This window comes from Abramis brama (genome assembly GCF_963993115.1).
Source record: "Abramis brama genome assembly, chromosome: 3".
In the NCBI taxonomy this organism is placed as follows: Eukaryota; Metazoa; Chordata; class Actinopteri; order Cypriniformes; family Leuciscidae; genus Abramis; species Abramis brama.
In genome coordinates, this window is record NC_139965.1 from 19,602,851 (window position 1) to 19,628,961 (window position 26,111).

At 36.1% G+C, this 26,111-nt stretch overlaps 1 protein-coding gene across 4 annotated transcripts in view; it reads right to left on the reverse strand.

The window, feature by feature from the left end:
- arnt2 (aryl-hydrocarbon receptor nuclear translocator 2) overlaps positions 1-26,111 on the reverse strand; it is a 77,975-nt gene that overhangs the window by 30,575 nt on the left and 21,289 nt on the right. For all 4 annotated transcript variants that reach the window (XM_084109781.1, XM_084109780.1, XM_084109779.1 and 1 more), the window contains 6 exons: positions 20,052-20,154; positions 17,751-17,816; positions 13,379-13,464; positions 9,433-9,509; positions 5,804-5,938; positions 5,432-5,506 (listed from right to left, as the gene is read on the reverse strand). In XM_084109781.1, coding sequence (XP_083965907.1) covers positions 5,432-5,506; positions 5,804-5,938; positions 9,433-9,509; positions 13,379-13,464; positions 17,751-17,816; positions 20,052-20,154 — 542 coding nt within the window. The remainder of the gene's footprint in view (positions 1-5,431; positions 5,507-5,803; positions 5,939-9,432; positions 9,510-13,378; positions 13,465-17,750; positions 17,817-20,051; positions 20,155-26,111) is intronic.

Sequence of the window (26,111 nt, forward strand, 5' to 3'; positions counted from 1 at the left end):
TCTGAAGTCACTGAAGGGCAATTTTTACAAGACATCTTGGTAGTAAGTACTGAGAAGTGTACGTAGTAAACAGTAAGCACATGTATAACATAAAACATTGCTTTTAGACATCACAGAATGTAAAAAGCCTTACTGAGCGTGTTCTCAAAGCTTTACAGTTTACTTGCTACACAGAGTTTAATATATTGGGAAACATCAATGTAAATCATGTCATGTAAAAGTACAACTCTGGAAATTAGAGCCAATACTGATAATCATTTACATTTTGAAGCCAATAACTGATAAATTGGTTAATTATAGATATAAATCTACATTCTTTGAAACTGATAACAAAAAATATGTTATTACCTTATAATAATGTGAAGTGAAAAACGGCTTTTAGTTTTAAAACCGAGTCAAAAACAGAAAACAATTGAATCATTTAGCAAATGTATGCCTACAATGAACTACTGGATTAAAGAAATGATACATGCCTATGTACAACAAACAGTGTTGTTAGTGTTTGAACTAAAAATAAAACAATTAAAAATAAATGTCATTAAATTAAATAAAACTGAAGTAAAGCAAAATAATAGCTGAAAAAATTAAACTTCAAAAACTTAAATGAAAAGGAGAAATGTTACTTTGGCAACTAAGTTAAGTAAGTTGAAGTACTAAAATTACTAGAACTGAATTAAAAGCTAAATAAAAATATTGGGGGAAAAATGACAAAAGCACATAACAAAACACTAAAACTGAAATATAAAAAAAGTTTTATTATAAATTAATTATAATGATGAAATATTAATTTGATTTGATTTAAAACAAAACAAAAAGCAACAAAATGCCTGGGTGCAAAGGGGGAAAAAAATCTTACAGGCTCAGAGTAAACACTTTACTTCATTTGTGTTTAAAAATAGATAGGCCAATTAGAATGAATGTGATGTCCCATGACCATTTGCCTATAATTAAATATTAAATGCATCAGTTTATTATTTTACTAAAGTCACATGACCACAGATATACTGTGCCTCCCTAGCTGTGATTTACCCATCTGCAATTGATTGGATTGTGAACATTAGGGATTTGTGGTTTCCACCAAATAGGGAAAACTTTTTAATATCAAAGTGTTATTAAATCAGATTAGATTAAAATAAAAGAAACAGGAATGTGTATTAAAAGGTCAATTTAAAGCTTAAGTTGACTTCAGGGAAACCAGGGAATTCTGGATTGTGATATATCAGGGCAGGATCTTAGATTTATATCTCTCTATGGATTGCATTCTTCATTCTTTTATGACAAATGGCCTCTTCATCTTCACGTGGTAAAGAATCTGTCAAGTAAGAATCCAGTAGTCCTCAAAATCAAATGATTTTGAGCCACCCAGTGAATGTATATTGTTCTAGCCTCTGACATCTGCCGGGACTTAATATCGAAGTTTCAGGCCAAGAATAACACAATCTCCCGCCTTTCACCGTCTTGCTACGCATAAATTGACGGCTTTTGTTCCACTTGGCTTCAACAGTACAAGATAAGACACAGATAAGACTCAGAAACAGGTGTCTATGTGAATGTTTGCTTTTGCACAACAACGTATATGTGTGGTCTCGAGTTTCGAAGGAGTCTAGTTATCTGAAGGCTTTTCTGGATATCAGCCAAAGGGGTCTTTATCAGCCGTCAACAGACCTACGCAGAGAAACAGGCGAAAGTACTTTGACAAATCTCTTTGTGGCGTACCTGACCACTCAACCTTGGCCTTCTGGGAAAAGCGAGGCGGAGGATTTGAGGGTCTTTTAAGAAGCGGAGCACGTAATATAGAGGGCACAATCATCTAGGGAGTAAAGCCCACCTTCAAGTGCCCACAATATCATCCCCTGGGATGGAATACCAACACATACATACACACAGTTGGCATAAATGTGTGTGGATATAAGGATGTGAAGAGAATACTGATGATGGCTGACAGGAAGTTTGAGGCAAAGAAAAAGGGGCTGAAAAGACTGAAATCTAGGGGAATAAAGAGTAGGATAAAAGAAAGGTAGTGAGTTTTTGTAAAAGACCAAAGATAAAGAGGAAGGATGAAGAAAAGAGCAGGAAAAAATGCGACCCGACAGGAGGAGTAAGAGGCGAAGCCAAAAAGACCTGTGTGGAGTACCAGCTTGTGGTTTAATTGGCAAAGTGATACAACAAGAGAAAGACAAAATCCAACAGATGAAATGGTGAAAACCGTGGAAGCGACCACTCAACCACCCTTTGCCATACTCCACAGGTACTCGGCGGACTCTGAGAAACTCTCAGCGGTGGCCAATCAACACCTATTATCTGACTCCAAGGAGAGCCGCAGCCACTGGTACTGAATGACTAACCAAACAGCAATTGCGTTCACTTCCTAGTGCAGACTGGAGAGGGGAAGCTAAGAATTGTTGGGCGTGTTGAGAAGAATTTGTTTTTATTGGCAAGTAAAGTTCACACAATGTCACCCCAGAGCTCAGAGGTTGCTGTTTCATAGCTTTGGAGACAATCGAGTTCTCAGTTATGTAGCCTTGTCTTGGATGTCTCTCCTGGAATTAGGAGAATTCTTACTAACTGCAATTCTTGACATGAAACAAATCACATGAAATACACCCCAAAGGTCGACTTTTGCGTTGCTCCCAGATTATCGAAATAATCTCAATAAGCGCACACTATTTTCAATGCGACTGACTTAACGGAGTTCAGCACTCAGCACCGCATTTTTCTAATGCAAAGTGTATTTTAAATATTTATTTTTAAAGAGCCTATCTCAAGATGGATGGAGCGGTCTGTTGCATTCATTTGCACTCTTTCTTTCTTGTGCTTTTTCTAAAGGTAATATGCATTGGGGCCAGATTCTTCAGAAAATCTTAAGAAAGATGATTTAACACAACATAAAGGTATCATTAATTAACATTAACAAACAATGAGAAATAAATGCATTACAGTGTTTGTTAACGTTAATAAAAATGCAGCTGTTCATTGTTAGTTAATGTCAGCTCAGGTCCATTACATAATCTAAACATATACAACTTTTAATTTGAATAATGTATTCGTAATTATTGAAATTAACATTAACTATGATTAATAAAATACTTTAGAAGTATTTTTCATTGTTTGTTCATGCTAGGGCCGCAATTTGGCAAAGGCTGTGATTATTTTATGCGTAGCTTGTCAGTGCAGCACGGCTGATCGGTAGTAAATGCTGCTCCATCTGAACACCAGAGGGTGCTCTCACGCAGACACGCCAAATATGCCCCACGCAGAAGTATGATAATTTCCTGGATAATCATTCCAGGAAATCCCTATCGGGCATTACACTATTGCTGTAGCTGAATAACCATAAGACTGAAACGCTTTGATTGATTAAACATGACTTATAAACACCCATGACTGCCTTATTCTGTGAAAGAAGCCACATCCTCTCACAGAAGGATGCTCAACTGTCGTTATGAAGTGAGTTTGGAGTAAAAGTATGTTATTAAATGTTGTCTTCTGTTGGACAAAGAGGTTCATAAATGCTTCTCACGTTGGGAAAGATGTTTGATGCATGTCTTTTTCAAATGCACGTTATAAGTGACTCAAACTCACAGTGCTTTCAGATGGAGCAGTGTTTACAGAGCAGCACATCAATGACAAGCTGCGCATAAAAAACTAAAATTGCAGCCTTTGCGATTTCAAAATGGCGATAAGCAAAATCGGTTTAAGTGCGATTTCATGTCAATTGCGATTAATTGTGCAGCCCTAGTTCATGCTAACTAATATAACAAATGAAACCTTATTGTAAAGTGTTACCGAAATTTCTTAAGATAAATTCTAAGTATAAATGTTCCTAAATGCAATTCTGGAAAAAGTTCTTAAAGGTGCTCTACGTAATTTTTTACTGTACTAAAGCATAAAAAACAATACTGTGTTTATGTAATATGTAAAATGAAAAGTTCACATACTCGTTTCTCCGAGAAACAATGCTACAGCCAGTTATTTTACTTTGAAATGTGTTAAGACGTTAAGAAATTCCTTAAGATACATTCTGAGAAGTTCATAAGAATATTCCCAAGTACAAGTCTTGACAAGTTCTCAAAGAAAACAAGACTTTTAATCTTAAGAATGTTTTGCTAATTCAAGGTCAAAGTCACCCCATGTGACTACATTATCTCTACATACATCTCATCTGTGTCTAAGAGAAACAGTGAAAGATCTCACTCATGATGGATCTTTCCAATAGTCAGTGGTGGAATGTAACGAAGTACAAATACTTCGTTACTTTACTTGAGTAAATTTTTCACGTATCTGTACTTTACTTAAGTAGAATCAATAGTGCATACTTTTGACTTTTACTTCGTTACTTTTTGCAGCAATTATTATACTTTCTACTCTACTACATTTCTACAACGTTTCGTTACATTTTCTGATCAGTTTTCCCCCTGCCAAAACAGGGATTGAAAAAAATCTCCATGTTTTCGGTGCTGACGCGTTCATGGTGGCGCTGACAATAAAGCACCTAAAAGCTGTCACAAAGAACCGGCAAAAGTAATGAATGAATATGTAAAATATAGCAAGGAGAACGTGCGTAACGGAGAACTGTCACGTAACATTGTTTTCTCCTCAGAAATGGGAACACGAAAAATAAAATAAATATTTTATGTTCTGTGGACAGCCAACCCTTCTTCATCCGGTGGGTAGTATTACTTTTGGTTTGCGCAGTGTAATTCACAGAATTACTAAAAAAATATTTTGCCACCTAAAAGTTAAAGATTTTTTGTGTCCCGTAATGCATGTGTAACCTAGGCCATTTCCCTCATATTAAATATAAAACGCATGTGTAGACTGATATTTTTCTAATGTCTGGACTCCTTTATTAAGGGAGTTTGGATATATAAACAGTTTCAATATGTATTAAATGCATTTTCTGAGAATTTATATTTCAAGTTTTTACCGCAAATGTCCCGTTTATAACGCTGGAATTGCCCAATATTAAAGAATTTATCCTCAACTAGTTTTGTGGTGTAGGTCTACGTATTGTATAATGTTAACTTCAAATAAGGGGTGTGTTGTGATTCTGCCTTCTCACACCGCGACACAGGTTTGTGGATTTGAGTGTAGCGATTTCGGATTCATATTGCATATTGTTACAGCCCTAATTATTAGAATATAGACAATAAGATAATAAATTGTTATGCAAGTACTTTTAATACTTAAAGTACATTTAAAATCAGGTACTTTTTACTTAAGTAGGGTTTTCATTGTGGTACTTCTACTTTTACTAAAGTAAATATGTCTCTGGTTATTTGTACTTTTACTTAAGTATTGAGATTCAGTACTTCCTCCACCACTGCCAATAGTTGATAGTCATGATGCTGACTGTCAATCCTCCGTGTGTGTGTGTGTGTGTGAGAGACCAGATCACCATTGGCTGTTTGGTGTGGTCTGGTTGACGTACCTGCTGAAAGCTCTCTCGCAGGTGGCTCTGGTCCTCTGGGTGGCAGAACTCTAGAATGTCTTTCCCAAGAAGATCCTGTGTAAACACAATTAAAATGAACAGTCATATGAATGCTTGATTTATATGAGCTCTTAGTACTTGTTAAACATAAGGAACAGACAGCATCAGGGTTATAATGAATAATAACTGGAACATATTGACTATTTCAAGCAGTGATAAGCCTCCATTGCTCTCTATTATTCAGAAAATGAATCTGTGATTATGGTCATATGAATCAAAAATAAACAAATAGGACATAAATACTGTCAAAACACTGCCTTAATAATTTGTAACTGTGCAATAATATAATGCTGTACGTTTAATCAAAATGACCTGAGGCTGGTAGCCAATCACATTGATGCAACGAGGGTCCACAAACGTGATAATGCCATCCGAGTTGTGACGGGAAAGGAATTCCGTTGGCACAGAGAGTCCGTTCATATCCATGGAAACTGGAGAGCTGGTCACCTGAGGGACAAGATGAAGGGATCTTTACACAACAGATAGTCAGAATGATCAAACATACGTTTTGCAACACCACACTGTCGCGAGATTGTGAAAGAGTTAAGCCCCTTTCACACAGCGCTTTGAACCCGGGAAATTGCCGGCAAATTGCCAGAGTGCCTTCTGTGTGAACGCAAACACGACCCGGGATTGATGCCGGGATCGATGCCGGGTTGGGGACCTAGTAACATTGCCGTGTTCAGTCCCGGAACGCGCGCTGTGTGAACAAAAGCGGTAATAATGCCGTGTCGTAGTGACGCTGAAGCGCGGGATCGTTCGCCAGCGAGTGAAACAATACGTAATGTGCAAGTTTATGATCGAATCAGAACAAAATGCACAAGCGTGGTTTCTCGAGAGAGAAATCGCAGCTCATAAGCAAACTTAAGACGCTGCTGAGACATTACAAGTCACATCGATGTCATGGATTTTTACGGCTTGTGTGTGAACGCACTCTCTGATTCCGGAAAATCACTGGCAGTGTGAATGAACCAAAATCAAACGAACCCGGGTCAAATCCCGGGTCACTTTATCCGTGTATTTTCCGGAATATCTGTGTGAAAGGGGCTTTAGTTGTCTATACAGATGAAGGTGTGGGAAAGTATTTATTGAAAAGAAAAATCATATTTAAATAAACCATGCTAGATATATAAAAAATAAATGAATTAGACACATTTCGAAACATTAAAGGTGCACTATGCAGGATTTTCAGTTACTGTTTACAATATTTTAGTTACTGTTTGTGTGTGTGTATAAAAAAACAGTCTGTAGACAAACACCATCACACACTTCTAATGGATCATAAATAATGATTAAGAGCCATTATTTTTATATGAGTCTACACTTTATTTTGGAGAAAATCCTGCATAGTGCACCTTTAAGTACTCAGAAGTTGCTGATATTTATTAAAGCAAGCAACACTTTTCCGCAGTGACACTTGAGTATAACAAATGAGTTTGTTATATGAGAGCTGACGAGGTACTTTTTTATAATGACAGATGAATTAAGTTCCCAGAAATATCATGTGCCAAGAAATATAAGTTTTGATAAACGACAGAATCAACATATCCTAATATTTCTTCTGTGCAAAGTATTACTTAAATTTTGAAATCCCAGACTCATAACTCATCAAGATAAATTATATTCACAAACAAGTTGAAATCAAAGATAAATGCACCTTAGATCATTGGGCTCTTATTGGAATGGACTACTTGCACAACTACTTCCGCGTTCTAGTTAGTACATATCGGGAGTTTCCGGTTCGAGTGTTCAGCGCACCTACATACATGAGAATGCAGATTATCACTGTGTTTTATGGCTGCCAATTGATTAAAACAATGAAAAATGATCTCTGTATTAATTATCTCGAGCCTGCTGAAATGTTCCTATAAATATATTTTCTTTCCAACTGTGCATTCTGAACAATAAATAGGCTAAATATATTTATCCACTAATCTGCAGCAGTCCTATATGCTCGTCTTCTCATTAACAGTTTTTTCTCTTTCTGACATTTCATACCTGTTGGGTTTACATTTTTAAATGAAATTGACTATTAAAAGGATTGCTTGTGTGCGCTGGTGTTTATTCCAGTCTTTTAAAATAGTTGAATGAATGAATGCTCGCGAGGTGCCTGTAACGATGTTAAATAGGCTGGGCTATTTAATCAATAATGTACACAGTGTAGAGGAGAATGACAGTCAACTACTTTGAATATTATAGCATTTTGGGCATAAACATATAAATGATGAAAAGACTGACACTGAAAAATGACACAGAATGATTAAAATATTTAAATAAATCCAAATAAATAAATGTTCGTGGTTCGTACTGATGTTATTCATCTGTTCTCATACACGTCACGGTCACTAGTTTAGACGAACACTGACACCCTGTGGTGAAATAATAGCGTATTTTTATCACCCGCTGCTTTCTCAGATCGGCTTGGGTTGGATTAAAACTTCATGTTCCGATAAGTTTGGAAAATTCTGCACACAGTAAACATCAGAATATACCTTCTCATGTCAATAATAATTGCCAAATTTTTTTATCTTAAAGCGGACACTCATTTTAGGTGGCGTTTGTTCAACTCATTGACCAGTTTTCATCCAATCCATTTGTTAGGGTTTTGTGGAGGCTTTCTAATATGTTGCTATGCGGCTGATGGGGTGTTCTAGTTTGTTGATAATACCCATGTTTTTGTTGCCATATACAGTATGTCAGACATCCATGCATTTAAAGGGTCATGACACCCTAAACCAAAATTTCTGAGATTTTAACAGAGGTATGTGTGTTGAACACCATTGAAGACAAAGTTAGCATCTGTTAGATTTAATAGTAGGGGGAAAATGGTTAAATTTTTGTTTTTTTCCGCTATTTTCGTCTTCCGGGTTTAAAATCTTCATCGTGTCCACGTCACAGACTATGACGTGGCAGAGCACTATAGTACTCTGATGACTCATCGGTGTCTCATAATTATTAATGAGACTGAGTTTTTTATCCAATGAGAAGACACTTTCTATTAATTATTCATGACACCACGTGGATCTTTCCAATGACAGACATGTCAAACTATGATATCGCCCATCGCGTAGTAGATGAGAGAGGTAATGATGGGACGCGCGTTTGTTTTCGTGGTGCAAAAGTTCCAGTGCATCTTTCCCCGCGATGCTGCCAGGGCTAGACTCTGACTGCGGGCGGCTGGTTGGCCATCAACCACGGACACATCTAAACTATGTAGCAACCGTACAACTGGAGAATGGTGGACTTCGGCCTTGTACACCAATGCAGGTTTCGTCTTGCGAGTGATGCGGTCCCGAGGACTTTTCTATCGCTTCAGAGGTGTGTGTGTGTGTGTGTGTGTGTCTAAAATGTAACCCTGACCGTTTTACTTGCCTTTTGTTAAATAATCACTCGTTATTAAAATTTAGATATTTCGATAATACCTTAAAATTGTATGGAACGTATGCTTAATTTGTGCAAATTTCTATGTCACTGTCCATCTTTATTATGTGGGTTTAGGGGGGGCGTAGATGGCTATGTACGGAACTTTTTTTTTTTTAAGCAAATTTTTTTTTATTTTCAAATATATGCATTTATAGTGTGTATATAAACAAATATATATTTTATAATGACATAATTATACATATACATGTGCATGTATATGTTTTAAATACAATTATAAGGTGTCAGTGTATTTCATTAGACTATAACTTTGCCAGCTATAAAAAAATCTAGCATTTCCTCACGTTTTACCACTGATTTTTAGTGACAGTCGATATGCATGCATGGGCCACTGGCGATGACAGTCCCCCCTCTCCCCTGCCGTGCCACACCACACCCACTCCCCTCCTTTCTTCTCACAGCCACCACGCCCAATTAAGTTGCATTTTTCAAAAAGATTGTGAGCTAGACTTGAGCTGAAAGAGGGGGGTGTCGTGACCCTTTAAGGTTGGCATACATACCTGCAGTCTTCCAATCGCAACCAAGCAGTATTTGCTGGTTTGACCTGCTTCCGTATCTTCATCCGGAATAGTCATGCCTGAAAAAGACACATACACAAGAACAGTCATTTTTCCGAACAAACACTGATGTCACACTGAAAACATGTGAAGAGATCTGAAATACTAACAGTTCGGCTGGTTCTAGCATTGTCCTGATGACTAAACTGTTTGTTCGTACTTCCTTTTTCCAATGAGACGGACTCTTGCAACACGACACAAGGACCTGTTTGGGAATCTTTGGGCAAAATGTGTTTTCGATCCCACTAATAACATCTGCTTGACAGTTTTGCCAATGTCTCCCTGAGTCATCAGGAGTTTTTTTTTTATGTGTAATGATTTACTTAATTTGTCCAAAACCAGTAGCAAGGTGGTTGTTTTTGGACGTTGCCATGCCATGTTTATCTGTAACGTTAGTAAATGCTACATGAAGTCACGGCAGATGGAGATCAGGGCGGAGGATCGATTTCTGGCCTGGGGTTTTGTTTAAGCAAAAACAAAGTGTTTAATCTCTTTTTAATTACATTAACGATTTCTCGTTGACACACTTCCTTCTTTGCTTTGACCTCATTACGGTTGATGGCTAAAACGCTTTTCAGGATACAAGGGTCTTTGTGAATGACTCAAAGAAGATACAAATCAAATATGAGAGAGTGAGAAAGAACAAAAGAAGTAAAATACCTATAATAATTTCACAATTTATAAGATGGCTATAAAAAGCTGTAAAAGTTTGTACCTTTATTTCCAAAAGAATTGTTTTTAATGTTTTTCACACTAAATGCTATTTTTAGCTTTTATCATCAAAAGAGCTTTATACAAAAAAATTGGCTCAACCAATCATGTGAGTGAGGGGCGGGACTATTGGTTTGTCCAGCCAATAGAGTGCAATAGATTGCGGAAGTAAAAAAAAATATCTCTATAAAGGAATTGATTTTGAACAATAACGTATGAACCTTTTAAGACAGACCTACTGTGAGCTACGAGGCTGTTAATTGATGTTACATGCTTTTGTTGAAGCCATTAGCCCGCATTATTTTAACATTTTTTAAATGACAGTGTTAAACAGGAGAATCCCTGGTGAAAAACGACATTGATTCTGCCCTGAAATCTCCACCAATCAGAAAAGCTTGTAATGTTGTGATTCACCTCATAACTGGTTGATTTGGTTTATGGCTTATAACTCTTTCACAAAGACTTTTAAAAAATCCCTATAGGAAAAATAAATGGGAAAAAATACTTCTGAAACCAAGGATGCTGAAGAAGTGGCCAGGCACTGTTGCACTCGATGGCAGATAGATTTCTCAAGGTTAGATGGTTTTAAACCAGTAAGTAAGTATTTTGGTCAATTCATTTAAAGAATCACTTCATAAGACTTCATGAGACTGTATGTTTGTTTTTATGCGCATCCAGCAAAGGCAACCTATAAATATTTACAGAATAATACATATATAGTATGGGAAATTTATAGTCTCATTGCCATTATTTCATGGTCTGTTCCCACATTTATACTGCAAACTGTCACCTTGAGTAAAACACAACTCAATTCATCAGAGGCGCATGGCAGTGCAAGGAGCACTAGTTTGCAAAACGAATGACTCAGTAATACAAATAAACAGGAGCAGCTGTATATATATATATATCATTTATGCAGAGTAAACAGTGATAGATATATATATATATATATATATATATATATATATATATATATATATATATATATATATATATATATATATATGACATTCAGGAAAAAAACAACTTCTCTACAAACAGGCTGCATACTACAGACAGATGCACCGATGTTTTGAATTAATTTACTGCCTTTAATTGGCAAAAACTGACATTATACAAGCAGACAGGATTAATTTGGTCACATATAATAATAAAGTAATAAAGAGCACATAATGTGCTTTCGAAATGATATGAAACTGATCAACAATCCATCAGGAACATCTGGTGTGGCCAGAGCGCTTAATGCACTGATTAACATTCAGTGTGATCTAAATGATAAGTCTTTGCTTAGATCACCACATTCCAATATGACACAATACTGGCTGACAATCAAGTGTTGCAGGTTATTTTTATCCTTACTTTGTGCCATTATGCAACAAACAGGATGTCGAGCATGTGTGATTAATTTTTATGACACACACATATGGCAAATTTGTAGGAGATGTGCTCGGAGGATACCTGGAGAACCTCCAGATAACATATGAGGCAAAAAGTTCACGTTTGGGCTTTTGAGTTTAGGGTTGCTCAATTCTCTGCTCTTTCTCTGTCAATTTTTTTCCTTTCACACAGCACACATGCTGTTGTACTAATAGGAATTGCAGGCTGGGGGGGATCGTGTGTGCCGGTGTCATATGGGAGTCATCCAAAACTCCAGACAGTTCTGCGGACCGGAGGATTCTAACAGAATTTAACACCAAATTCCAGAGTTCTAATAGGTCAAGGAGTTCAGACACATGTTCAGTGTCTGCCACGAGGATTCAGATTGTGAGTTCCACAATACATCTGCTCATGATTCTGATATTGATTAAGTCATATTTAACATCAAAATTACATGATTCAATTAATCTTTTTTGGAACCAGTTCATTTACATGTATCGGGAACACAACCATAAGGTTGCATTTGTTAAAATTAGTTAACTATATTAGTTAACATGAACTAACAATGAAAAATACTTTTAGCTGATGTTCATTTCAACATCTACTAATACATTTTTAGGTCACACTTCTCACTATTTACCATTCACTAGTCAACTATTAACTATGACTTTTGCCTCAAACTCCTAATTACTGTTTATTAATAGTTAGTAATGGAGTTGTTAAGTTTAGGTATTGGGTAGGATTAAGGGATGTAGAATCTGGTCATGCACAATAATGCATTAATATGTGCTTTATAAGTACTAATAATCAGCCAATATCCTAGTAATATGCACGCTAATAAGCAACTAGTTAATAGTGAGAATTGAACCCTAAACTAAAGTGTTACCCATTTTTTAAATTAAAAGCTGTATCTGTTAATATTATTAACAGAGGTAACTAGAGGTCGTATATTCAAAACAGAGTGATGTGCTAGATGCTTTAACTACTACTTATGCATTTTTTCATGAGACTCACGCTGCGTCCGAAGTCACATACTGTCTGAGTAGGTACTACATTTGAATTTGAATTTGAATTTATTTCATGACCGTTAAAAAAGTACGCTCTAGTATAAATATGGGTAGTATGAATGAAATTCAGACGTACTACATCCGCCATGTTGTCACTGTCACGTGACCTACCAGCATCATTTGTGTTGCTTTACTTCCATTAATAAAGCCCCTTCTGTGGCCTTACGGGATAGTAAATTGTCCATCAAATGCGCACTTCACAATCTTGCCGGAAGTAGTAAGTCATCCGTGGACTTTTCGCCAACTGTTTTTCAAATACTATGTATTTGGACATGCTACTCTTTTGGCATACTGTTTTTCACAAACTATATAGTTGGTTTCTATGGCAGTAAAAATGGAAACAGAGGATCAAGTGGACATGATGGCATTGACAGTCGATGCACTGAGGCGGGACGTTACACTGGTTAAATCCAGAGAAATTTGCAATTTTAACCATTGTATTGGATTGAATGTATTGCTCATTGTTAGTTAATGCATTACCGAATATTAAGTAACAGGATCTTGTCGTAAAGTGTTACTCATGTAAAAAAATATATATATATATTTTAAAATAAGTACACTAGCATATAGATTAGCATCAATTGATTTCATGGGTTCTTTCAGCTAGTTACTCCACAACACCGTTACACTTCTGAGTATTTGTTTGGGTCTCTCAGAATTGTTTGTATATTTGTTAGTTTCTCTCTGATTCAGTGGCTTTGAACAAAGAGATGTGAGCGTGTTTGTGTACATACCAGCTGGTGGCCAGGCCTTGATGTAGCCAGTACAGTGCACAACAGAGTACTGAGCCTCCCCCTCCTTAGATGGGCCAAGACCATTTCTGCGAAACAAAAAGAGACACAAAGAGAAATGAAACAAACAAAACATGTCTGGTACTCGTGTTTGGTACATTAAAGTTGGCATTCGGGTCATATTAGGATAACGGTCTGCAGGATCTGATTTGGAAAGCCGGCACGAACCTCAGCAAAAATGTTCCCTTTAGCGTTTCACATCAAAATATAACACAGAAGCACAACAACATGGCTATCTGCAAACATCAAGATTATTTCAGTTTTGCTTTTCCAAAGTTGGTATTTTAATACCATCTTCAACTCACTTTCGTTGAAAAGTTTGGGGTCTGTAAGATTTTTTTAATGTTTTCAAAAAGTCTCTTTTGCTCACCATGGTAGCATTTATTTGATCACAAATACAGTAAAAACAGTAATATCATGAAATATTAATACAATTTCAAATAACTGTTTTCTATTTGAATATATTTTAAAATGTAATTTATTACTGTGATGCAAAGCTGAATTTTCAGCATCATTATTTCAGTCTTCAGTCACATGCTCCCTTCAGAAATAATTATAATATGCTGATTTGCTGCTCAAGAAACATTGAACAATTTTGTGAAAACTGTGATAATTTTTTCAGGATTCTCTGATGAATAGAAAGTTCAAAAGAACTGCAATGAATTGTAGTACTGACACATTGAATTTTATGCATTTTAAAACTGAAAATGTATATTTTTTTATAAATGTTTTTTTTCATACATTTATAAAGGGTTTTAGAAATACAGAGGTACCAAAATGTATGGCACAATTAAGTAACTTATTAAATTAATTCACAATATGTGCAAATTCATTGCACATTCATTCATTCAACAGCTTTTTTAATGTTTCTTGTCCCGTCACATTGACAGTTACGAATTACATTACACGATTCACGTAAATTATACAGTATATTATCAATTCAAAATGGTGATATTAGACAAAAGTTTATTAGTTTGCATCCTTGATTATTTCTGTTGATCGTATCGTAAAACATCTTTCAAATATTCCATTTTTAGTTTAGCTACTTGCATCTTATCTCACACTTTTATGAACTGAAGCATCGCGCAGGAATTTGCGCTCAGAAGCTTTTTGTCAAACATTTTGACATTGACGAGAGCCATCTGACTGCTGAGGCAGCTCAAGTGAGAAGGGTAGTTAACTTGGCGTTGTGCAATATCCTTGCAGCACTAAAGTAGAGTTAACACTGGCCATTTATTTCTACAAGTCTTACTATATACTTCTCAGAAAAATACAGAGGTCTGGACCTTAATGGTGGGTATATACATGCAATTCACCTGAGCAATCTCCTGGGGAACCAAAATAACATTTCCAGAAATATTCACTCTGCGCTTCTGAACTTATGAGATATTAAAAAAGCAAGGGGAAACCAAATTTTCACAATATCCATAAACCCGCAGTCAGACTTTTTTTTACTCAATCCATTAATACAAAAGAACTTTGTGTGCCTTTCTCATAATATCCTTCATGCGCTCTGTGCACAATCACATCCCCCTGTCAAATCAGCCAAGATTAGTCTTAGTTATTCCATTTAATTTGCTATAATTAATTTATTTCTGTTTAATTAGCTCAACTAGCAGTGCATGGTGCTAGCTACGCCATGGCATTTACCTTGAATTAATTATTTAATTCTTGTTTATGAACTCAACAGGTTGAGCATTGCGCAAGCAACACCAGATTGTGGGTTCGATTCCCAGGGTAAACATAATGATAAAGTGTATTCTTTGAATGCACAGTTTGGATAAAGCATCTGCAAAATGGGTGAATTGAAATATTCACTATTTCTTTTATTTAAGATTTATTATCCAACATCATCTCTGATCTACTTGGCACTTCTCACCTCTGTATGTTTTGTGAACTGTATGACAGCCCTTATTCATTTTTGCATAAAAGCTTGACACATGTACGCCATTTATCATTTAGACATCTGATATGTACTTTTTTCACAGATGTTCCTGGAAGAGGTGATCCCTGCATTCCAGAGCTGTTATGGCCCGCAAAACACACAGCGCTGTAAGTTTGATGCAGACAAACAACTTGCCTGCTGTGGAGTGTAGGGCAGTGGGTTCAACATCAGGGGTGAAAGGGCGAATTTCCCGAGGAATGAATAGGAACATTGGCGTTACATTCTCAGGAACAAATTCTAGGAAATTTCTTGAAGAAACAAAACTCCTAGAAGTCGTTCCTAAGAATGTAATGCCAACTGTCCTAGTTGACAAACTGACGCCGAAAAGTGCCGCAAGACAAATTCTGATTCCCAGATAAGAATTTCCATAATTGGGCCTGTTTACACCAGGTCACTTAATGCATTTTTACTGATCGGATAGATGTCTGATTTGTTAAAACGGTTCCATTTACACTTGGACAAATTAATATGTCTCTCTGCAAAACGAATATAAATCCGATTCAATTCCTGCACTAAATTTACGTTCACGCCAACGAAAGCAACAGATATGCGTTCATTCTATTTATCATCAGCAAATTTCAAGATCAAAGAACGCAATAGGAGAGAGAGCGGCATCAGCACTGGTGAGATCATTTGGTCTCACTACGTTTAATGTCGACTTAATTTCAGTTTCATTTGTGCCTTGGTTTACTTAAGAGATCCTCAGCTACTCATCTGCAGCGATGTGTGTTGCAGTAGCGCTGTCATATCTGGCTATAACGTCATATACACCTTGCATTTCACAAGTGTCCAGTTTCGTCTGGAATGCGTCTAAGACGACTTCCTGAAGTGGTTTGAGTGATCGGATTTTAATCAGTCTCAAAAGCGTTTCGGAGGGCATTTACACTTGGTATTTTCACGATCTGATAGCTATCCGATCAGAGGAAATGCATGAAGTGACCAGGTGTTTCTTTCATGACCATGGGTATTTGGAATTGTATGTTGTCATCCATGTATTGTATAATTATGACCGCCGCTAGCATAGCTAGCGAAAGCGGTCATATAGGGATTGTCAAAGTTTTTTTTTTTTTTTTTTTTTGTCATCTACTGAATTTTTCGTCAACGATACCAGGGACACCGAAACACCGGGGAACATGAAATTTGGTGGGCATGTAACCCCACTAGACTTTTACGGAAAAATTTCGTTTGGTCCCCGGGGGCCACTCCCCCCCCCGCGCTGGGCCCCCCGAAACCCAAAAAATGCAGTTTTTCCTAAATAACTACCTGAACCGTGGCACCGAGGATGAAGAAATTTTTATGGTATGTTGGTCTTAAGGGCCCACATCAACCTAGCCCATAATCACTCATTTGTGATTTGCGCCCCTTCCCATAAAAAATGAAAATGCAATATTATTCTGCTTTAATCGCCCCTATCTTCAGTTGAGATGTTCAGAACTGCACCATATTTCATGTGTATGATTAACTTGACATCCTCTGGGGGTATGCTAAGTTTCGTAGAATATCATCCATGGGGGGGTATAAAATAAATTCATTTATGTGCACATTTAGTGACTGTACACTCATCGGCCTGTAGATGGTGGTGTTGAGCGAAGGGTTGCTGGTTTAGGATGATACTGTCACACACACACATGCAGGAATACAAACAAACGCAAGCATGCACACACACTGACATCCACACGCACAGACACACACCCATACACACACATACAAATCCACATGCACAGACACACACACACAAACACACACGCGCACACACATGTACGCACGCATACATACACGCACAGACACACACACACACAGACACACACATACACACACACAAACACACACACATACACACACACATACACACACACATACACACACACATACACACACACATACACACACACATACACACACACACAGACAGACATGCACATACTACTACTTTTTTTTAGGTATATACATAAACACGCAATACAGCCAAATTGCTCCACGTCATTTATTTTTGTGGAAAGCCAGTGCAGGCCTGAGCGGCGGTCATATTTTGTACCGCCATGCGGTACATCTAGTTATATATGGTCTCTGGTAATGTCTTTGTTTTACCTTTCTGGGACTATGGATGTAAATTAGCAATGTTGTTATAATCAGGTATATTTACATTTTGTATTTTATATTGATGTTCATTAACATGCATTGTCCCTAATAAACAAACAAACAAATAAGAGTAAGGCGAAACATAACAATTGAATTAGTAATACTAAGTACAACTGCATGAGTTCTATTTTGAATTAGAGGATGTTGGTTAATACAGTAGGGTTGTCTAACTGCAGAATTGGGTGCAAATTTAAGATTTAAAAACTTCATTGGAAAAAGAGAGATTCATACCTGTATCTCTTTCTCATGCTAGACAACCGATTCAGTGAGATATGATCCAATGGTGCACTGCCACACCTAGAGAAACATTTAAAAACAGTTAATTTCTCATCATAAATGAAAAAGAACACAAATACATTTTTGATAAACATTAAAGTTTGGAAACCTCAACTTATATGTAAAAGAAATATATATACGCTATGGCACAAATTATCACTTATAATTAAAAAAAGATTTTAACATTTGTATGTTAATGAAAAAATAAAAAAGATCAAATATAAAATTCAAACGTGACAATCAGTAAAGAAGAGTCAGATTAAATTATATGTACTCAGAGTTTGCATTAACCAGAAAGTAATTTAAAACATTTAAAAAGAAAGGCAAAGGCAAAAATGTTTATGTGATTTTTACAACCCAGTTCATTATTAGGACTATAATCTAGATTTTTTTTTTAGATATAATATAATATATTGGTACTTTACAATAAGGTCTCATTTGTTAAATTAGTTTTAACAATGAGCAATACATTTTTTTACAGCATTTAATAACCTTTTTTAACGTTTGTTTATAAATAAAAAAAATCATGTTAGTTCACAGTAACTAATGTTAACAGATACATAAAATGTACTAGTAAATGTTGAGATTAACATTAACTAATGTAATAAATGCTATAAAAGTTTTGTTTATTCTTAGTTCATGTTTACTAATGTAGTTGACTAATGTTAACAAATGAACCCTTACTGTAAAGCATTACCAATAAATCTAATATTCTAATTAACATGCACGTCTATTAGGACTATATCTATCTCTTGTCATCTCGTGAATCCAGCTAGTAAAGACAATACAAGTGACCTGAGATCTCTTGACACTGTTGAAGGAGAAAATAGTTCACATCTGTTTTAACTTGAGCTGTTTATCCTCCACAATCATTTCCATTAGACCTGGCATGACAAAGTCTGTTGTCCCTCAGGTCTTTGTCAAATAGTTTGTCAAGTGTTCATGAATGCAAGGTATGCAAATAAACAGCACAGACATTTTTCGATCACAACGTCCTTCCGAGTGAAGTCATGATGACTAATAGTGCTCGGATAAACAATTGCATAAAAACTTTTAAGAATGACGATCATGTTTTTAAGGGGTTCTGTTCATCTCAAGTGTTCTTACACACACTTGACCAATGTGCTCATCCGCTAACATGCAGTTTCAATTTGTAAGACGGACACAAATAGAAAACATTAAACACGAACACATTCTTGATGTTACCAACTCTCATATTTATGTGCTGAATGTAGCACAAAGACATATGAGGCTTAATCATACGTTATGTCGTAATTTGCTCGTCATGGTTTTTATCTTGAACTAGCAAGGACATTCGAAACAAATTCGGGAAATGCATGTTTCCATCTGTTGTTAAACATAGACCGTTTCAAAACAACCTTATGATTGAAAACACCTTTTAAACATAATGCGGGAAGGACAGGAATGTTCAGCAACAACAACAGTCTTGGTTCCTGTTTGCCTCATTGCTAAAAAATCCTATTATGAATGCATTTGGTTGTCTTGAAAGTCATGCAGGTTTTAAACTGTAACAGCAAAATTATATTGTCATGATCAGAATAACAGATGAACAAACAACACTTGGATAAACAGGGAAATACTTCATAAAGGATCAACACAAAACATAATTGAAGAGCATTTTACAAGGGAAACATGCAGACAGTCTATTAATGTTGTGCAGACTGATAATAGTGATTCCACAACATTTTTGTTTGAGTGGAGTAATTTCACACCGAAATAAACGTATGTGTGGATTTATTTATAAGCAGTGATATAAATGTTGACGGCACACCACAAGAAATAGTCCAACCTGATAAAAGTTCTAAAAGGTATCTGAAAAACTAAAAAAAAAAAAGGCACATTATATTTATGGAATATTGCAGTATTTATTATAAATAATTTATCCGTTTTTTTGTTTTTTATTCACATGCCTTGTAATTTTTTATCAAAATAACTTCCCCTCCCTCTTGCAGTGACATCGCTTCTCTTCTCTGATGATGTGTTTACTGGCGTGAGGGCGGGACAACCTGTCACTCACATGAGATCCACCAATAGCAAACCACAACCATCCAATCAATTCCCCATGAACAAAATCAAAATCATTTTCTCTTGTTCGAGAAGTCGTTTCACTCAGATAATCATCAAACTGGAAAGAAAAGACTATCGCACATTCCTTGAAGTCAGTGTATTAACCATGACACCATACCACCCCGTGTGATTATGAGATCTGTGAGCTCATTGAGACTGTAACTGTACCTCATTCTGCATATGAAGGAACGTCTGGATCCCATACACATTCTCATAGAGGACTGTTGTCCTTCCTTCTTCACCGTCCCCGTCTTTAGGTCCAGAATACGCCCTGGATATGCATTAAAATGTATAAACACACGAACAAAAAAAAAAAAAACAAAAAAAAAAGAGAAAACACGAAATAGATTAAAATAGGAATGGTCATTTCAAATGGCATATTTTGTGGTACAGTACTCTAAAAAAAAAAAAAAAGATGTTTGAATGTTTTATTTACAAATGTTACATCGCCAATAAGATAACTAAAATATTTATATACTTTGGTATATTATTTTTAATTATTATCAATGTTCAAAAGCTTATATTTTAGACTGTGCTTAATATTATAAAACCATGATATATTATGTTGTCAGGATTCTTTGATGAATAGAACACATGAATAGAAATGTACAGCATTTATTTGAAATAGAAGTCTTTTGTAACATTATAAATGTCTTTACTTTCACTTTTGATCAATTTAATGCGTCCTTGCTGAATCAAAGTGTTCCATTTTTTTCTTTCTTTTTTATTTTACTTACCCAAAATTTTGAATGGTTTCCACAAAAACAGTAAGCAGCACAACTATTTTCAGTATTAATAATAATAAGAAATGTTTCTTGAGCAGCAAATCACATGACACTGAAAACTGGAGTAATGGCTGCTGAAAATTCAGCTTTGTCTCACAGGAATAAATTACATTTAAAAATATATATTTAAATAGAAAACATTTCACATTATTATATTATAGTTTATTACTGCATTTTTCATCAAATAAATGCAGCCTTGGTGAGTATAAGAGACGTCTTAACAAAAAATAATAATAATTCATACCAATAAATAAAAAAATACACTCTAGTACTCTATCCTGTACTACCCTACATCTACCTAGTGTAGATGCCACTAGGGTTATGCACATGTAAAAAGGTTACCACATTTTTGGTTTCACACACAAGTTCTTTCAACCATTAAGGTGTATCATCATCCATTGGGATACATGATTATATCAAGGACCACATATACCAATACAAATCAAAATATTGCCACACAACCTGCAAAAATCAGATAAGGCCAAGGCACTCGAATAAAAAGCCTTTATTTATTCACTGCTATAACATTTTTTAAAACATTTACATATATCCACACACCAACGTGTTGCGGCTGATACGCCTTCATCACTGGATGCACCTGCTATCAACTCGTATCACTTCAACGTCATGCATGCACAATGCCAGCCAGCACATTTAGCGTTAAAGATAAGATTTTTGTGAGCGATTTAGCTGGGCTATATTTTGTGTATTTGCCTGCCGTAGGAAACAAAGGAAAAGCTATTTGTGTTACTCGAACTGAGCTTTTACTTGACTACTCGTACACATTCTTAGTTTAAATCATTACCATGATGGCCTCAAGTTACAAAATACGTTTCTAAGATACCGCAGTAACAGTTTACAGAAGTGCATTTCAGGGGCCTTTCAATCCTGATGCACCAACAAATGTGCCCACAAACACCCACAGATGCACAGTAAATGTTATGACCATCTCGTTCACTGTTACATCATCTGCTTGATTATATGGCACAGAAGACTGGCTAAAATAATCAAATCACAACAATTTTAAAGTTGTTTTTCCCCATCCAGCACAGCTAGAATAAGGGAGGAAAACAATCCAAAGCAGCCAAAAAATGTTATTGGCTAAGCAAAACACCCACAACAATTTTCAAAGTGTGAGCTATACTTCTCGGAATGCTGATACCTAGCCTATAGGACAAAAGCTCAGGATTAGTGAAGCCTGAAGTTATTTCCATAAACAAATTAGCTGACATGCCTTTCAGCGGAAGAGAAGCGGTCTCCGAACTGATCCAGTGACAGCTGCGAAAGCCCTCAGGAGCAGATCTAATTGTCGGGAAGTCTTTCCAGTCTGAAGGACAGACGCCAAGAACGTTGGAAGCATTTAAAAGCTATTAATACTCTTCTCCAAGACGGATAACAACACAACCACTCAATAAGTTCAAGAACATCAAGAAAGAGGCCCTTGGTAGTTGTTGTTGTACAAACAATTGGGTGAAAAACCAGATGGAGATGATAAACGAAGCTGGACTATGATCGTAAATCATCCAGATGGCGACCCACTGCCCTGAGTACAGCCGCACGCTGCTACCAACAACCCAATAACAAAGAATAGGTCAGACATACTGTAATATCAGCCTTTCAACAAGGCAAAAAATATTTCAAAAGCTAAAAGGTTTTTCAAGGCAAATATAATAACAGTTTAGTGATGTCAAATTAGACAGGAATTTTTCCACATTCACCTCCACAATAACTCTGACCTCTCGGCCTCCCCAATGTTAAACTTTTTTTGACTTTTTGAAACATCAAGGCACCATGTGTATTTTCACCTTATTTTTATTTTAAGAGTGGGTGTGGCCATTTTTAAAGTGTCTGGCTTCCAGTCTCATCTGCTTCCAGTTATTTTACCTGTACAAAAAGTCTATTATGCAGCTTAATATTGAAAACAGGTATTCAAGATTCAAGATTCAAAGATTCAAAAAACTTAGTCTATCAGCTAGTGATAAAATTACATAATTACAAAACACAACAGTTTGTAGTGCAAATAGTTTTACCGTTAACTGCGCTTTGATATTCTACTAGGTATATAGCGGCTAATGAATCGAAAGTCTCGCACATTCACTGAAAATAGCTTACTTCTGCATTGCAAAATAAGGTTGATACAGCCAAGCAGATGAGCCCAGAATATGAACACAACATTGTAAAATGTAAGTACAGGTACAGTTTTGTACAGGTAAAATAACTGGAAGAGAATGACACCAGAAGCCACATTCAAGTTACAAATGGCCGCACCCACAACCTGGTAAAAAATAACTTATTCAAGCCATGACCTCATAAAAGCCATTGACCGGTTTTACAGTAATTCTCTTTGATCGCATCTCAATCAATCTTCTTGTTTGCACTGGTATGAGTAAGAGCTAGTCATATATGCATGGTGATTTGCTGTTTTGAAGACCGGCGTGTGTTTGGATGACCGTTCCTCAGCCTCCTGCTTCCCAAAGCAGAGCTCAGCAGGTGGCGTTTGCTTTGGAGCAGGTTCCCTGGACGCTTCTACAACGGAGAACTTTGGTTGATCTTTGAAGGACTCCAACAGCAGGCATGGGAACATCACCTCCTGACGAGCATGACTCCTCCAACTTCAACTCCGTGACCACCTGAAGGGGATCTAAGGACAACACTTGGAGGAACGAGGAAATGTTAGCCAGAACTCCCAGATCGGGTCCCAGAACCACAAGGACTTCCAAGCAAAATCCCCAAATCCTCGGAGAAGAAAAAAGGCACAATGTGGAATCTGGGCAAAAGCCCGTTTCATTAGCATTAAAGAATGCATAAAGGGCCGCGCCGCACATATATATCCCATTTTTGCCACACAGACTCCATTGTTTCTCCTCTGTGGACAAGTGTATCATTATTATTCTAAAACTGAACAAAGCAACAAAAAATGGCAAATATCCCAGGCCACCAACCACAGCCAAGCTAAATATTTAGGCGGCAGTCGCGGTCGACAAGACTGTCGTAGATGGAAGGACAAACAAATAGTGTTGCCAGAGAAATAATAGCTGTCCTTCAAGGATGTATCCGAATGGAAATTTAAGCAGATATTGAGAACGTTATCTTCATCAGCAAAATATGTTTATTCAAATAAACTGAGGAAAAATGGGTCAGTTTAGTCATCGACTAAAGAATGCTCTTTTGAGTTTAAGTCCTGTTACACTGTTTGAAGGCACTCTGAAATGTTTCTTAAATTTGGCAATCGTATTTAATTTCCACAGAGAATTTCAGGTCGGGATGTTGTAACCTTAAGGAAAGCTGTATTCTGTTATTCTTTCACTTATATTCAACCATCATTCCATCAATCCATGCATTCCCTGGGAATCAACACTATGATGTTGGCAAACACTTGCACCATGCTTTACAAACAATAATACATATATTATTATTATTCAAATCAGCCGCTTTCTCATATATTTGCAGTTATTGTCTTAAGATTAGTCATTCGTTTTCATGCCATGTTACAGCTCATAGCTCACCAAACTTGCAAACAGGTTAGATACGTAGGCTACAGGCAACAAAAACAAATTTGAGCATTCTTTGCATGTCGCAATGCTCGCTTTAATAATTGATGAGAAAATATTTCATTTTGTCACCATGAAGATGAATTGCATTGTAAAAATTCTGATAGTTCAACAGAATTTGTGAGTCATGGCATTATGTGCATAACTAATTTGTTATGTAAAAATGGCTCTAAGTGGCAGAAATGCCTTCCGTGGGCCATTCATTACGCTTTATAATACACATTAGGATCAGTTTTATGTGCCAGTGAAACATGGTAATAATTTTCCATTAATAGTTACAGCTTTAAATAGTATAATGCATTAAGATCAACACTTAATCTGATGTTTCATGTGTTATTTATATTATATTATGTTTTGCAATTCAGAACACTCTTTAAAAGCATAACCATTAATGGGTTATAACGCATTTTAACAGTGATTACGAAACATATAATGTGTTGTAAATAAAAATCACAATGCATAAAGAATAGTATTTTGATGCAATACATATGCAGGCTTCATGTAAAGCTTTCCATGTATATATGAATATGTATATGAGACAAGAACAGATTGTGTAATTTCACACAGGTGTGTTGTGTGGTCTGATGGATGGTGTGCAAGATCTCACTGATGTCTCCAGCCATCATTTCCCACTTCAGGGGGGAAAAACACACACACACACACAAACAGAGCAGCCCAAATCACTCTTAATCAATTATGTATGCAGAGCCAACCCTTACATTCCAGCACAGAGAACACATTAGTGGAGTATAGTTTGAGGAGACATGGAAAATATCTCCCTTGGCCGCTTCATTTGATCACTTTATCACTAAAACATATGAGGTTATCAAAACCTCATCAAGAGCGCCATATTTTAACCGCAATATTTTATCTGGATCTACTGCAAGAACGGAATTCCTTTTAAACTTGCAAGTTTCTTTGATGGGAAAGGAAATTCCTTACAACCCTTTTCTGGAGATGTACACATTTGTACATGATGTATAGTGGCGTCCAAACGTCTGAGATCACCAACAAAAATGACACAAATATTCATTTCAAATTACCATAGCCCCCAAACCTTTGAATGGTCATTTGAAATGAATATTTGTGTCATTTTTGTTGGTGATCTCAGACGTTTGGACGCCACTATACATCATGTACAAATGTGTGTATATTATATATATATATATATATAGCCCCCAATGAACATGTTATATGAACATTCTTCAAAATATCTTCTTTTGTTTTCAACAGAAGAAAGAAACATAAGAAATCATACAGGTTTAGAATAACATAGGGGTGAGTAAATGATGATCTTTGGGTGAACTATCCCTTTAATACTTTTATTCAGCAAGGATGCATTAAGTTGATTTAAAGTTGATAGTAAAGACATTTGTAATGTTAGAAAAGATTTCTAATTCAAATAAATGCTGCTCTTTCTATCCATCAAACAGTTTCCACAAATATATGAAGCAGCACAACTGTTTTCAACATTGCTAATAATAAGAAATGTTTCTTGAGCAGCAAATCAGCATATAAGAGTGATTTCTGAAGGATCATGTGACACTGAAGACTGGAGTAATGATGCTGAAAATTTAGCTTTGCATCACAGGAATGGATTACATTAGAAACTAATTAAATTAGAAACAGGCATATTAAATTGTAATAATATTTCACAATATTACTGTTAATAATAATATTACTGTTTACAACTATTTTCGATCAAACAAATGCAGCTCTGGTGAGCATTAGAGACTTCTGTCAAAAACATTTTTAAAAGGGTTACATTTACATATTAAAATGAAAGAAATCTCAGTTTTCCAAAGTGGTCTCATATTTTTGTCTCCCACTAAATAGGCACTGGGAACATGATCATTTTAATATTACAGACAAACACATTGGTGTGTTTCATG